This window comes from Xenopus laevis, chromosome 2L, assembly GCF_017654675.1.
Source record: "Xenopus laevis strain J_2021 chromosome 2L, Xenopus_laevis_v10.1, whole genome shotgun sequence".
In the NCBI taxonomy this organism is placed as follows: domain Eukaryota; kingdom Metazoa; phylum Chordata; class Amphibia; order Anura; family Pipidae; genus Xenopus; species Xenopus laevis.
Window position 1 is genome coordinate 179,764,292 of NC_054373.1, and position 15,560 is coordinate 179,779,851.

Sequence of the window (15,560 nt, forward strand, 5' to 3'; positions counted from 1 at the left end):
CTGCCCCTTAGTTACACTGTATCTACCCTTTAGTTATACTGTATCTGCCCCTTAGTTACACTGTATCTACCCTTTAGTTACACTGGATCTGCCCTTAGTTACAAAGTATATGCCCCTTAGTTACAATGTATCTGCCCTTAGTTACAAAGTATATGCCTGAATATGCCCCTTAGTTACACTGTATCTACCCCTTAATTACACTGTATCTACCCCTTAGTTACACTGTATCTGCCCCTTAGTTACACTGTATCTGCCCCTTAGATACACTGTATCTGCCCTTAGTTACAAAATATATGCCCCTTAGTTACTTTGGCCCCCAGAGATGCAGAACAATCAATAGGAAGAGTTTCCAGATTTCCTTAGGATCCCAAAATTTTTACCATTTAGTCCACTAAACCCTTAATAACACTGGCACACAGAGCATGCTGGGAGTCACTGTCCAATTGTTGCAGAGTATGAGTTGACACAGGCGGGGCCAGTAACACATGTACGTGCCAAGGAAACAACTTCTCTCAGTCACAGGAGGAGGGTTATATATAATTTTTTCTGACACAAAACGTTCTCATGTCATGTGACAGATGACATCATTAAGCACACATTATAACTGATGACGTCACTGAGCACTGTTTATAATTATATATCTTCCTTGATTTTAATGACATCAACAAGTGTTTGCAGACTGGGGATACCTGTATAATGGAGCCAGATACTTCATACTCATATGGCTTTAGGAGCGTCTTCCCCTTTAACCCATTGCATGCCAGGCAGATACAGACATCCTATATGGTAACTAATGAATCTGCAGGTTGCTGGGAGTTGCAATGTGCAGCCATGTGAAAGGGACTGTAGGGATTATATTTGCCTATAGATGGGGCAAAGCAACTTAACCCCATGTATCCTGGATAGAAGACGTTGCTGTTTCTTGCACAAAACAGGAGTTAACCCCATGTGTACTGCAGAGAATGAAGCATGAATTCTGGGAGCTATAATGGGGAATGCTGGGAGCTGTAATGGGAATGCTGGGAGCTGTAATGGGAATGGCGGGAGCTGTAATGGGAATGCTGGGATCTGTAACGGGAATGCTGGGAGCTGTAATGGGAATGCTGATAGCTGTAAAAGGGAATGCTGGGAGCTGTAAAGGGAATGCTGGGGTCTCATTGCCTGAGGTTGATAGATCGTGCCCGAGGGCATGTGCACACTGTTTGGTTGTGACACTGGCAGCTCCCTGTGTTACAGATATCTGGCACCCTATGCCCATATAAGGCAGACCATGTTGCATAATCAGTCTCAGGGTCACATGATGGGTGTCCCATGACTTATGGGGGAGTAACTGGAGCCCCACTGACTCAGCACCAACTGGACCCTCAGAAACCTGATGCCCAATTGCGCTGCCCAGAGTCTGTATGGGAATTGGGTACAACCCAGTGAGACAGGCATCTCAATATTGTACAATTCCTATAGACAAGCCAGGCATCGGGCGCCGATCACATCTCTAGACTGTTGGACAGAATTAATCAGCCAGTGAGTAGTGCTGTGGGTGATGATGAGGAAGGACTACCCCCACAATAGCCATTGGGTCTGCTCCCCCTATAGAACACCAAGTAACGATAGATTCAGTAGGTAAACCTATAACCACTGCTTCCGTCCAGTGAAGCAATATAATCAAACAATAAAGGTGGTGGTTAATAATAGGTCCAATAACTTTACTGCAAAACTCAAGTGCTTTATTGTGTCACGACATGTTTCGAGCTGAGCTCTTTCTCAAGTGCTCCCCCTATAGTTACACCCCTGGATCACCATGCTATTGATCTAGAACCAACAACCCCTACATCTTTAATCTGATTGTCCTTCATTCTAGTCCCCACAATGGTGTAAATTGGCTAAACCTGTGCCTTTAACAAGATTTGGGCAACCCCCAGCTGTTTTGCATAGGGATTTGTTAGACAAATCAGTCAGAGCCCAAACTGAAGAGTAAGTGACTGCTACTGGGGCTGCCAATGACTGAATCACCCACACTCAGGGTTTCCACCTTTTCTGGAAAAAAATACCGGTCTTCTATTCTTGCCTTTTTTTTCCTATTAATAACATTGGCATCAAGCATCATCTTTAACGGCCAGGCCAGTAAAATACCTGCCAGGTGGCAACCCTACCCACACTGGCATTGGCCATCAGCTCATAGACTGTCATTGAGCTTCTGATAATATCGAACTGATACTTAATCAGGAGTGTGATTGGCTGTTCTGTATGGAACTGAAACTTAATCAGTAGCGTGATTGGCTGCATAATATAGAACTGATACTTAATCAGGGGTGTGATTGGCTGCTCTGTATAGAACTGATACTTAATCAGGAGTGTGATTGGCTGCTCTACATACAACTGTTACTTAATCAGCAGTGTGATTGGCTGCATAATATAGAACTGACACTTAATCAGGCGTGTGATTCGCTGCTCTATATAGAACTGATACTTAATCAGGAGTGTGATTGGCTGCTATGTATAGAACTGATACTTAATCATGAGTGTGATTGGCTGCTCTATATAGAACTGAAACTTAATCAGGAGTGTGATTGGCTGTTCTGTATAGAACTGATACTTAATCAGGAGTGGGGATGACTGCTCTGTATAGAACTGATACTTAATCAGGAGTGTGATTGGCTGCTCTATATAGAACTGATACTTAATCAGGAGTGTGATTGGCTGCTCTATATAGAACTGATACTTAATCAGGAGTGGGGTTGACTGCTCTGTATAGAACTGATACTTAATCAGGAGTGTGATTGGCTGTTCTGTATAGAACTGATACTTAATCAGGAGTGTGATTGGCTGTTCTGTATAGAACTGATACTTAATCAGGAGTGTGATTGGCTGTTCTGTATAGAACTGATATGGGGCACCAAAGAACAGCAGCACATTTGGGGACAATAGCAGAAGTGATATTTGTGGCACTGCAGGAGGTTATTTTGGGCATAGTTGGTATTTCACAGCTGCTTCACTTCTGCTTTTTATTTATGAACTGCCGGCGGAAAGTGTGGGTTGCCAGGGGGTGGGCACAGTGAAAGTCTCCGAAGCACCCAGAGAAAAGGGGCGATTCAGTCAGTGTGGCAGCTCCCGCATAGATAAAGGATTATAACAGCCGGGACTCATTCCCTATGCAGAAGCTTCTCCAATCAGAACCATCGTAGCCAGGGACAGACTGAGATTAAAAACAGCCCTGGCAAAAAACATATAAATGTGCCACATTGGCAGCCAACTGGGAGCCCCCCACAAGTTAAAAAAAAACCAATGGTTGCTAGGGTCCCCCATTAAAGTTAAAAAAATGGTCAGGGCTCTCCCCCTGAAACGTTGGAGCCACTGTTCACCTTTAAATTAACTGTTAGAGTGATATTCTGAGACAATTTGCAATTGTAGTTTTCATTTTTTATTATTTGTGGTTTTTGACTTATTTAGCTTTTTATTCAGCAGCTCTCCAGATTCCAATTTCAGCAGTATGGTTGCTAGGGTCCAAATTACCCCAGCAACCATGCTCTGATTTGAATAAGGGACTGGAATATGAATAGGAGAGTCCTGAATAGAAAGATGAGGAATTAAAAGTAACAATACATTTGTAGCCTTACAGAGCATTTGTTTTTTAGATGGGGTCAGTGACCCCCATTTAAAGGCTGGTAAAAGTCAGAAAAAGAAGGCAAATCATTCAAAAGCTACAACAAATAAATAGTGAAGACCAATTGAAAAGTTGCTCATAACATACTAAATATTAACTTGAACAGATCTATTTATATGGGATCAGATACAGTCATGGGAAGCAATTTTTTCCCCTTCCGAGGCAAATTGGAGAGGGTTCAGAGGGTTCAGAGGGTTTTTCGCCTTCCCTGGATCAACTGGCAATTAGGCAGGTTATAGAAACGGTTGAAACAGTTGAACTTGATGGAAATGTGTCTTTTTTCAATCAAACTTACTATGTTACTGTGTTAATATGTTACTATGTTACTATGATACTATGATACTTCCTATATACAGCAGCTTCTGTGGTCCCACTGTGGAGACGCTTGGCAGGTTTAGGCTCCCGGCTAGTGGTCCGGATCCCTCCAGCAGAAACAGTTCAGAGTATAAAACACAAAATCCTGAATTCCGTCAGTACTACGGCCCCTTGATTTGAGGCCAGTGCAGTGAAAGACTTAGCTGTATGTGATTAAACCCTGGTCACAGTTCACAGGAATATTTGCCCTTTAAATGTAGATGCATTGAGTTAGGGGTGCAGATATAGCAAAGCACCACTAGATGGCAGTGTGTTACAGTGTAAAGTTACCGATGCACATAATAAACAGCCTCAACTTTGCCTTATCTGCCCCCCTACATCTGATCATTTGGCCCCCGGGCCAAGCCAAAGGCATGTGCAGCTGCTGTTTGTTAGTGTTTGCAGCACAAACCAGATAGCGGTGCTGTTCTCTTGCAGTCCTGTGGGAAATTGGTGGTAAAATATTGGCCAGGTAGCAACAATACTTTCACCTGCTATAATGAGAAAACACCACCGCAATGGCACTCGCGGCACTTCGATTTCCGAAGTTGCCTCATGAGGAAACTTCCTTACTTCAGAAAACGAAGCGCCGTGAGTGCATTGCCCCAGGCGATTTTTCATTACAAGATGGAAGGCAGGAAGCAGGCAGTTCAGGGAGATTTGTCGCCCCGAAAAAGAGGCGATTAGTCGACAGGCGACTAAATCTCCCCGAATCTGCCCTTAAAGGGCAATTCACCTTCATTAGCAAAACTGCAATAACTAAAAAATAAAAAACACAGAAATATGTTCAAAATTTCCTAACCTGCCAAATTTTGTAAAATGAACATGGTAATTAGGGGGTGTGGCCACAAAAATGGGTGTGGTCAACAAATGTCATTGCGCACCAAATTTTTTTTGTTTTCTTTTTATTTCCAATATGAGGCAGAGTTTTGCCTGGGGATGGGAAGAAGCCTGCAGCATGTAAAGAACAATAAGTGCATGCCCGTTGGCCCCTCCAGACTGGCTACAAGTTATGTGCCTGTGGCATCTGCCCAAAATGTCTCAGTACAGTCCTTGCCTGATGGTACCAGCCCAACCCCCCCCCCACCACTGTGTGATCCAGTGTTGTCTCCAACTCCTCTGATTGGATCTACTAGATCTGCCCCACAGTGCACTGGGGTAAAGACTATGTAGAAGGGTAATTCGATTATTCTCTATGGGAGCACCCCTTTGCCCACATGTTAAACCCAACCAGCCAGTTAACCATTTGAGTGCCGGGCCGGAGTGCTGGATTGACATGAACAATTCCTTCCCATCCCCCCAGAATTCCACACAAGGCCAATTCCCAATATCTGGATTCAGGACACGTGGACTCAGAAGTTGGGGGGCGAGAAGGAGACACAAATACAGATTTTATGGTTCCCCACCCTGGACTTTATTGGGTTTGGCACAAACAGGCTCCCCCCTCCCCATGTGATATTGAGCTACAGTGCGTTATACTGAGTCTGGTCACAGCAGTGCAGGTCCCATGTTGTTACATTGAGTGCAACTCCGCAAGGAGACATTTCCAGGGGAACAAGTGGCTTTGGGGGTCTAAAAGGGGTTACGTTTTGCTCCACCTCAGCTTTAACTGGTCTAGCAGAGACAGAGTAATGGAAGGTTCTAACTGGTCCCCATGGGTTACTGGAGTGGAAAGTGGCTGCGTTACGGTGGGGTCTCCATAGCAACAGTCTGATACCTCAGGAAGGAGCTGCCGTCTGTATTTCAGGAGTGATACAAGTACATTAGGTGGAGGTCCTTTGGCCTTGCCACTGGGTTTCTATTAGAACCTCAAAAGGTTCCTTGGAACTAGAGATGGGGAGGGTGGACACCATATTGGAGTCTCACTTGCATGGACAAGGCGGCAGAGCTGGAGATGCTTCATGAGTGATGAGACCCGGCTTATATTGCCCATGCTAGGCAGAGAGGAACCAGTAGTAGGAGGCCAACCTGGAGGCTCCCGGCAGAATTCAGGCGGTCGGCGTATCGCTTAGCCACGGCCACATTGGGGTTGACACGCCCATTGGTCACATTGAACCAGATCTGCATGCACACGCCGCTGCCTCGTACACTCGTGGTGTATTTATACGAATTGCTCCAGATCTTCTCACAGAAATCCCTGGCACTGGGAAAGACGTCAGAGACCAGTCGGCATTTGGTTTCAATCGGGCATTGGTTGGTTCCTGGCACAGAACAAAAGAATATTATGAGATGAAATAAGGAAGAATGGGAGCTACAGGGTAACCCAATCTACATGAAACTTGGGCTCCACTGGTTGGACAGTCAATGCCACCCAATACTTACCAGAATGTACCTGCACAGAATGTACCTACCCCAGATACCCAGGGAACCCCGCTACCGGCCCCAGTAGTAGAGGCACAGTTCTAGCATATAGCTGATATGTTGGGCAGTGTGGTGCACTTACCTGAGGTCCAGTTCCAGCCTTTGTGCCAGTTTTCCATGCAGGTATAATCCTTCTTGCAGTCGTTGTACCAACCTTCACAGTCTTCCTTGCACAGAGGGACGTCCAGGATCCGTTCTTTCCTCCATGTGCTATCAACCTGAGCAGAGACAGTGAGTGAGGAGCCCACCCAATAGAACCCCCCCCAGTAAAACTCTATGTAGGTCACTAACCTGGCAGGCCACAGCCAATAGAAGATACACCTGCAACTGAGGCCTCAGTGGGTACAACACACCCTTCAGTGGTCCCAATTTAGGCAGATCCAAAAGGGACTGGGGCCTACAGGGAATTAGGTTGGGTAGACTGTAGGGGTGTCTGGGCATTATTGGGCCTGGTTGGGGCAGACTGGTACCAGGCAATGGACATTGAAGAGTAAAGAGCAGTAGAATTGTCACCATCACCCCCTTCCAATTACCTTCTGGATCCAGGGCCCAAGGTTTGGGGAACATTCATAGAAGCAGGTGTCCTGGACAAAATGGGTCTTGCAGGCAGGAGACATGATCCCACAGTGGTCCCAGTTGAAATTGTACAGGTATGACTGGTCTTTGTGGGCCTCTTGACTGGTATTCGTGAAGCAGCAGGATTTCTCCTTCCAGGGGGTGCACTGTGGGGCAAGAGCAATAGAATGGGACAAACCAACTAAGGCACCAACAGGGACTGGAACTGGATCTGGCTGTGTTGCTACTGATGGGGCCAGAAAGGGGGGGTTAATGAATTCATGGTAGTGAAGATATCACCTGCCTCACATTATATACTATGGGTGGCGCTTTCACTCAGGTGCTTTTTAGTTCAGTACATTGCGGTATATTTAGGGCAAGATTTACTAAATCATGAAAAGTTAAATTCATTCTCCAGTTTTTTGGATCTGCAGGAATTGGGGGAGCTGCTTGTATTCAATTGCTAATCGGTTGAATGTGCCCAGGCCATAGGGGGAAGAAGCCAACGTGTGTGAATGTGGCTGTGTTTGGGCACATTATACCGGACACACTTCCCCCTTCCCTGAGCTCACGTGTCTCTAGTCTAGTTGGGCCAAACGGAGGAGCACTTACCTGCCCATGTAAATCATCTTCTGGGCCTGGATCAACTTTCTGGTGTTTCCCATCCAAACAGACATCCATGTAATTCTCAGAGGCTGCACTCAGCACCCAGGCCAGCAGGAGGGCCCCCCGTAACATGGTTACAAGCAATATGGCACTGGTTAGACAGAGAGGCTCAGTGAATTGGCAGGATAGGAAATGGGCAATTGTCTAAGGAATTGCAAAAAGTGGCAACTATTGGCGGCAACTCTATGCCACCCTAACTGCCTGCAACATTATGTGGCATCAGGATAAACTGTTGAGAATCCCACAGTAATAAATAACCTTGTCACTGGAAATCTGGGCACAGCATGGCCCAAGCCTTCTAATCAAGTGCCAATGGGGAGATAGGGGCCCATATAAGAGGGTGCAGGGCAAGTGTCTCTGGGATATTTGTCTATTAATCTTCCCAGTAACAGCAATAAACATCCAATTACAGGCAGGGAGGTAGAGTCCAGCCAATAAGGAGTGTCCCTACACCAGGTCAGTGTGACTCTCAGAGGTTTTTGGCATTGAGATTCCCCTGGCACAGCCTGGCACCTGGTTACATAGCTGTACAATAATGATAATTTTATACATATTTATAGAAGGAGGAAAGGCAGATACAGTCACCCATGGTTTTCTGGGGGGAGAGCCTGGCACACGCCGGGGGTTACTGGAAATAGGTGAAATCTGTTACCCTGCAAATCGCTTCTCAGCCGTTTGGCTAATATCAAGTGTATCTGTTCTTATCAGTTGGAGGGGGCACTCTCTAGCTTATGGGGGTGAGTTGGGGCCACTGCTCTGGTGAGGCAGAGAAACACTTGATCCTCTGGCCAAAGGCTTGCTCAAGAAATGAAGCTCAAGATAGAGCCCCAGGCCTTGCAAACCTGGGGTGCCAGATGAACGCTGGTGGGAGATCACATGAAGCACTGGCACTTTAAGCCCACCGCATCACTTTCTTTTGCATTTCACTCATAACCCCCAGACTTTTGGCAAGGGATACAAGAAGTTTTTTTATAATTGTGGCCACTAGGCTGGGGCAATTCACTGCTGCACCTTTTTATATTTATAGTATATATCCTTTTATCACTTAGGTATTTTTTGCGGTGTAAGACTTCTGGGTCAAGCCGGGGGGGATTAGGCTCCTTCCCTCCCTGAACCCTGGCCCCAAAGGGACTCCCCCCAGCCTTGCAGAGAAGAGCCCCCCATTGGTGTCTTTTGGCCGCTGGGGGTCAGAGATAAAGGGGCTCCCCCAAGCCTTGGCGCAGGAATCCGGAGATCCTTTTGCACTTTTTGGCCTGGAGACCTGGATTTTTGGAACGTAGACTTTTTTAAGTCCATTGCACCTTTAAACACTGTGTGTGGTTTCAACAAACCCAAAAATACAGCACTGGGACTCCATTATTTAATACTGGAGCCTCATGTTACATCACCCCATGTTACAGAAAGACCCCCAGGAACCCAATATTCCAGTGATTAGACCCAAAATAAAAAACGGATGAAATATCTGATAAATCCTCCTTCAAACTGATACAAATCCACGGAGACCCCGGAACTTGCACTGAACCAGTGAGAGGCACAAGGATTATGGGGAGAGACCCCCACAGACTGAATAGGAAACAGCAGGTTCAGTGACATTTAGGGGGGCACATTATTAATTCACAATAAAGGGGATTTGAGGAGAAAGTTGGGAATAAAAAGGGGATGGATGGGCACAAAGAGCAGATTAGAAAGAAATTCCGGGTAATGAACCCCCAGGGAATATGTAGCAGAATGGACTGGGGCAGCACCGCAGCCACAGGGGACACTAGAGTTGCCCAAATCCACATCCCTCATGGCTTGTTGGCAGTTCATTGAGACGCAGGTTTCAGACTACACTGAATTCCATGTGGCCATGCAGCATAGGGGCAATTACTGCATTTTCTGAAGGACTAATAAGTAAATAGGCCAAAGCAATAATGCCCAGGGCTCGTCTCCGCATCTATTGGCATCAGCCCTGCAGTACAGGGAGTCACAAGGGTCAATCCTATGTGATCAGAACCTCACAACCCCATGTGCCTGGGGGAGGGGAGGGCAGAGAAGAGGGGCCCTGCTCTATTAAGGTTAGGGCCCAAATTTGAGATTATATTATAAATCAAGGGTACTGGGAGTTGTAGTCCAATAACAGATCAGGCCCATGAATTAGAGGTGCTTAATGTATAGTAGTTCAGCAAGACCCTGAATTAATGATACAGAATGGACTCACCGAGTCGCAACCCACAGACGAAGACCGAGACGAACTCAGAGAGTCGCAACGTCTCCCAGCGCAGAACAGGCAGATAAATGACTGGCAGGTACTTACCTTGTCTCACACTCCACAGCACAGGCAAAGGTCACACTCACATTTAATCATTAAACGAATATCTATGAGAAATTGCACTTGGATCTTCCCAGCATTGTAAAATGTGCAAAGTCAGGGGCAGATGCCAGTGCAGCCTGCAGCAGGGAGAGTAAATTCACTGGGGGGGGGGGTATCTGTTGTCCTGCTGGGATACAGGAGCTTACACTTTAACAACTGCATGCACAGGAATCCTTACGCTGAATGCTTAATTGGCAATTAATTTAGAGGCAAAGTGCATGGCTGTAAGGAAATCAGTGCAGGCTGCAGCATCTGTCTCATTCAATTACTGTTTGGCCAAGCGGAATTTCTACTTTGTGTTTAATTAATAGGTCAGGGGCAATTTCCCAACTATATATACAATGTATTGCAATGGTGTAGTAACCAGACAAACCTCCCTGAAAGATTAGATCCATTTAAGGGGTTGGTTTACCTTTCAGTTAAGTTTCAGTTAAGCAACTTTTCAAATGGTCTTCATTATTTCTTGGTTGTAGTTTTTTAAATAATTTGCCTTATCTTTTGACTATTTCCAGCTTTCAAATGTGGGTCACTGACCCCCTCTAAAAACAAATGTGTGAGCATTTATTTACAAGACCCTTCTACATTATATCCAAGGTTAAAGGGCAGTTAGTAAATTAATCCCAGAGAGTTTATACCTCACCCCTTTAATAACAGGATACATTTTGGATTCACCTGCCCTGTGACTATGAAATGGGTGCTGTAGGGGCCCCAGGGCCCATGTGGTGCATTAATACCTAGGGGACCCCGTGCGCTTGGTCAGCACGTTAGTATTGTATTTGTCTATATATACATATATATATGTGTGTGTGTGTATGTATTGTGAGACATAGACTTCTGAGCAACTACCTCCCCCATTAGAAATTACAAAGGACAGTCCTGAGTCAAGAACCCAAAAATGGGTGGGATTATAGTAGGGGCAACTGTGTGTGGCCAAGGCAGATCGGTGCCTCAATTGGCCCAGTTTTGCAATTAGGAACAGTGGGAGGTTTGTCCAGTTGTACTAATAGAGAATGGCTTGTATAATACAGGATTGGCTGAGAGTGTGGGAGGTGGAGTCCTGGTCAGTGGGCGTGGTCTGTTAGCAGCGTGAGACTGCTGGGCAACTACAGAATGAAGAAATAAGGGGCAGTTATTGATGATGTTGCCCCCTACAATTAGGTTACCTTCCCTGGGGGGCCTTGTCCTGGATAGGAATTATTGCCCCAGTTCTTGTACCAATGAGATATATATATATATACCCCTGTTGTAAAATATGAGGAAATTAGAAGTCACCCCGGAGTTCCGTGACCTTCGGCCTCATGCTTTCATATGGTCATGGAACTCCTCAGTGACTCCTTATATTTTACAAGAGGGGGTACTTTATTCACTATATATATATATATATATATATATATATATATATATATATATATATATATATATATATATATATATATACATACAGTATATATATACACCTTTGCTTCCCACTATGGGGGCAATAATGCCTCTGATCTGCCCCACACTCACCCCGGATGCACAAACACAGTTTAATATCAGAGACAAAACCTTTTATTACCACCATTCATTTTATGTCCTCTGACTGTAACTAGTGGTACCCAGAAGGGGCTGGGGGTGGGGCTCATTGCTCAGAATGGGGTACAATGGCATCATTACAGCTGTGAGGGGGGTCGTCGGGCAGCTTTCATACATTACAATCACCCCTCCCAGATCCCACCTGGACCTTCAGGTACAAGTCTAATGACAAGTAGGAAGTCCATGTGCCCGGCCTGTGTATAAAGGGTTTATTTGAGTTTAGTTTATGTCAGCACCGTCATGGAGTCCCGGATATAACGGAAATACTCGAGGTTCCTTCTGTGCATTCTGCAGTTGTATTTGCCTGAGGTCTTGACGTATTGGAGGAAATGGGGGGCCCCAGGGAACAGGACATTGTCAGCCAGGATGATGGTTCCCTCCTGCAGGAGCAATTTTCACAGGCTTGAGAAAGACCGTGAGAGGTCTGAAACATTGCCGGGTGTTTGGGGTCAGAGCCTATGTCCCAATAAAGGCATTTTAAGATAACAAACCAATGACTGGTGCCGTCTATCACTACATTTCCCTCCTGCAGGAGCCCCAGTTCCTCCAGCAGCTTCAGGTCCCGCAGGTAACAACACTTGCCATGATCCATGAAAATAAAGTCCACTTTCTGTAGCGAAATCAGTTCATCAGAGGGTCCCACCTGCAGTTTGGGGACATTATTCCTTGTGTAGCACACCCTTGAGTGTACTTTTGCTGTGTATTAAGGCTGTGTGTGACCAGGCTAACACTGCTTGTAGTGTGCCCCAGACCCCCAGTGTACCCGTGCAACTCCCTGCAACTCCCGGTACCTGGAGTAGATCAATGCAGCAGGATATTCAGCCAGACAGTTTCTTTGCAGTAAACTATAACTTGTTTATTAACAGAGAACAGTGGCAAGGTTGTAGTTCACAAGCACTTCGATGTTCACAGTAATCATAGAGTAGCTTCAAACAGTAGTATTCCCTCCAGGGAGGCAAGGTGCAGCAGACGGCTAATATTCAATATATATCAAAGTTACAGCAACAATAGACTTGGGGAATAGTTACCACTCTCACTGGGTACTATCCCTCTGGTGAAGCACTAAGGCAGGGGTCCCCAACCTTTTTTACTTTGTGAGCCACATTTAAATGTAAAAAAGAGTTGGAGAGCAACACAAGCATGAAAAAGTCCATGGGGGTGTCAAATAAGGGCTGTGATTGGCTGTTTGGTAGCCCCTATATGAACTGGCAGCCTACAGTAGGCTCTGTTTGGCTGTACATCTGGTTTTTATACAACCAAAACTTTCCTCCAAGCCTGGAATTCAAAAATAAACACCTGCTTTGAGGCCACTGGGAGCAACATCCAAGGGGTTGGTGAGCAACATGTTGCTCGCGAGCTACTGGTTGGGGATCACTGCACTAAGGCATGGGTTTCTCAGCCTGAGATCTTGTATCTTGGCACCGGACTTGATCCTCACCTCACCCACTGTATTCAGCCTGGGATCTTGGATCTTGGTATCCTATCTGGTCCTCAACTCACCCACTGTAGTCCCTGCGCTAGTGGTTCAAATACCACGGGGTCCTAACCCCACTATTTCTCCTCGTTGGAGCCACATCTGCTCAATAGCTACCCTGTGCTGACTTTCACTCCTAGAGCGACTATTACTGTATCACTATCACTATCTTACACTTAACTAACTTTCCCGGCAGACCTGGACCTGTAGTACCTCACCCTGAGGCAAAGTCCCAGGACAGACCCAGACCACATGGTGCTAAACCCTTTTATATTGACAAACAGTGCCATCTAGTGGACAATCTCCGTGAACTAATTTGGACCCAGCAAGGGACATAGCTGCCTGAGTTAACTAAAGGACCCTTAGGTGCCCAAATACTAAAGGGGAATGCCTGAGATAAATACACCCAAATCTCAGGGTCTCTACACTTGTAATACATGAGTGATACTCAGAGTTCCCTGTATAACTCAGCCTGCAGCCTTGTGCCTTTATATGGTCACAGAACAACCCCTCAGTGACTTCTAATATCCTTATCATTTACAGTAGGGGGTACATTATCCCTTATAATACATGAGTGATACTGAGAGTTCCCTGTATAACTCAGCCTGCAGCCTTGTGCCTTTATATGGTCACAGAACAACCCCTCAATGACTTCTAATATCCTTATCATTTACAGTAGGGGGTACATTATCCTTTATAATACATGAGTGATACTCAGAGTTCCTTGTATAACTCAGCCTGCAGCCTTGTGTCTTTATATGGTCACAGAACAACCCCTCAGTGACTTCTAATATCCTTATCATTTACAGTAGGGGGTACATTATCACAGAGCTGCCTGTGCAGAAGGTTATGGATTTTGCTCACTGGGGGGATGGGGTCACTAACAAATTGGCACAGGCCCATTAAATCAAACACTAGAGTATATCAGTTGTCAGTTTTTCAGTGATAAAATCAGGGGTGTGTTTATCTGGGGATCTCATCTCTTTTAACAGCAGAAAAGGGGAAGTTAAAGTAAAACGACAGCAAAAATTAGAATTTAATTTAATTTCAGCTTCATATTTACCCACACCAATATGGGACTTAGCCTCTAAATGCAAATAAACAATACTAGATAACCAAGGCCATACATATGATATTAAAAAGCAATATTTATTATCACCATGCCAAAATTACTAGAAATATTACAAATATCATATGTATGGCCTTGGTTATCTAGTATTGTTTATTCGCATTTAGAGGCTAAGTCCCATATTGGTGTGGGTAAATATGTCAATGTAAAGTAAATGTGGACACCTCTCTAATGCAGGCTACTAATTAGCCATTACCGATTGCATGCACCTTGCTTGGGTCAAATGGGTACTTAATTTCAGCTTCATTAAATAAATTCAGTTAAAAATCCTGTCTCGTTTCTGAAATAATCAAGTTGCTCTTTTCCCTCTCAGCATCTGTCTCTCTTCACTCAGCAGAGTATCAGTAGCAGATGTATCAGAGTTGACTCACATAACTGACTCCAGCACAATCCTACATGTAGAGAGACAGGATTTCCTCAGCTCTAATACATCTCATAGGAAAAGGAGCCCCCGAAATATATAATAGATGTAACTGTCAATCAAAATCAGATTCCTCCTGACCAGCTCTGATGTAACACTGGATCACAAGTTCCCTCTGTGCAATCATGGCTGCCAATAGCATCACTCACTGGGGGTCATTTATCAACACTGGGCAAATTTGCCCATGGGCAGTAACCCATGGCAACCAATCAGATTGCTGCATTCGTTGTTCTACTTGCAGCTGGCTTCAAAAAGCTAATCACTGATTGGTTGCTATAGGTAACTGCCCATGTGCAAATTTGCCCAGTGTTGATAAATGAGCCCCAGTGTCATCATCAAATGTCATCACTGTGTCATCATCAAATCCAGCCAATCTTATCACCTTCTCTGTCACTGCTGCTTTTGTTGGGTTGATGTCGATGGTGTAGAGTCGGGCACCAAGGGGTAAGGCCTGGGCAATGATGATGATGGTGGAGTAGCCACAGTAGGTGCCCAGCTCCAGCACATTGAGTGGCACATTCGTATAGATCAGCTGGTCCAGAATCTTCCCTGGGGAAAAGTATTACAGAGTGAAGTTTGGGGGGAGCCTCCGGATTATCAGTGTGATGAGGAGGGGGGTGAAGACCAACGCTATGACGGGGGAGACAATTTTTCCGGGGGGGGGGGGTCAGGAAAACAGTTAAAGGGATTGTGTCATAATTTTTATTTCTAAATGACACTGTTTACACTTACAAATAATTCACTCTACAATATAAAATTTCATTCCTGACCCAGCAAGTGTATTTAGTTGTAATATTAGTGTGTAGGTGCATCTCAGGTCATTTTGCCTGGTCATGTGCTTTCAGAAAGAGCCAGCACTTTAGGATGGAACTGCTTTCTGGCAGGCTGTTGTTTCTCCTACTCAATGTAACTGAATGTGTCTCAGTGGGACCTGGATTTTACTATTGAGTGCTGTTCTTAGATCTACCAGGCAGCTGTTATCTTGTGGTAGGGAGCTGCTATCTGGTTATC

The 15,560-nt window shown here is 45.2% G+C and overlaps 2 protein-coding genes across 3 annotated transcripts; both read right to left on the reverse strand.

Moving 5' to 3' along the window:
• Positions 1 to 5,405: 5,405 nt before the first annotated feature.
• folr1.L (folate receptor alpha L homeolog) lies at positions 5,406 to 10,112 on the reverse strand. 2 transcript variants are annotated; one of them, XM_041581000.1, is made up of 5 exons: positions 9,894 to 10,112; positions 7,544 to 7,688; positions 6,910 to 7,098; positions 6,459 to 6,594; positions 5,406 to 6,216 (listed from the first exon to the last, which is right to left on the reverse strand). In XM_041581000.1, the coding sequence occupies exons 2-5, from the start codon at positions 7,667 to 7,669 to the stop codon at positions 5,936 to 5,938; spliced, it is 732 nt and encodes a 243-aa protein (XP_041436934.1). In that variant the 5' UTR covers positions 7,670 to 7,688; positions 9,894 to 10,112; the 3' UTR covers positions 5,406 to 5,935.
• A 1,308-nt stretch (positions 10,113 to 11,420) lies between these two features.
• Positions 11,421 to 15,111, reverse strand: LOC108706086 (transmembrane O-methyltransferase homolog; the record flags this gene model as incomplete). Its single annotated transcript, XM_041581309.1, has 3 exons — positions 11,421 to 11,902; positions 12,043 to 12,228; positions 14,812 to 15,111. Coding segments are annotated over 3 exons (639 nt in total), but the record flags the coding sequence as incomplete, so codon positions are not given.
• Positions 15,112 to 15,560: the final 449 nt, after the last annotated feature.

Bases quoted from the DNA above. Each gene is read 5' to 3' on its own strand.
- folr1.L (XM_041581000.1), bottom strand. From the start codon at position 7,669: ATGTTACGGGGGGCCCTCCTGCTGGCCTGGGTGCTGAGTGCAGCCTCT. The intron at 6,595-6,909 runs GTAATTGGAAGG...GTCTCTGCTCAG, and splicing joins TTGGGCCCTGGATCCAGAAG to GTTGATAGCACATGGAGGAA. The intron at 6,217-6,458 runs GTAAGTGCACCA...GTTCTGTGCCAG, and splicing joins AGGCTGGAACTGGACCTCAG to GAACCAACCAATGCCCGATT.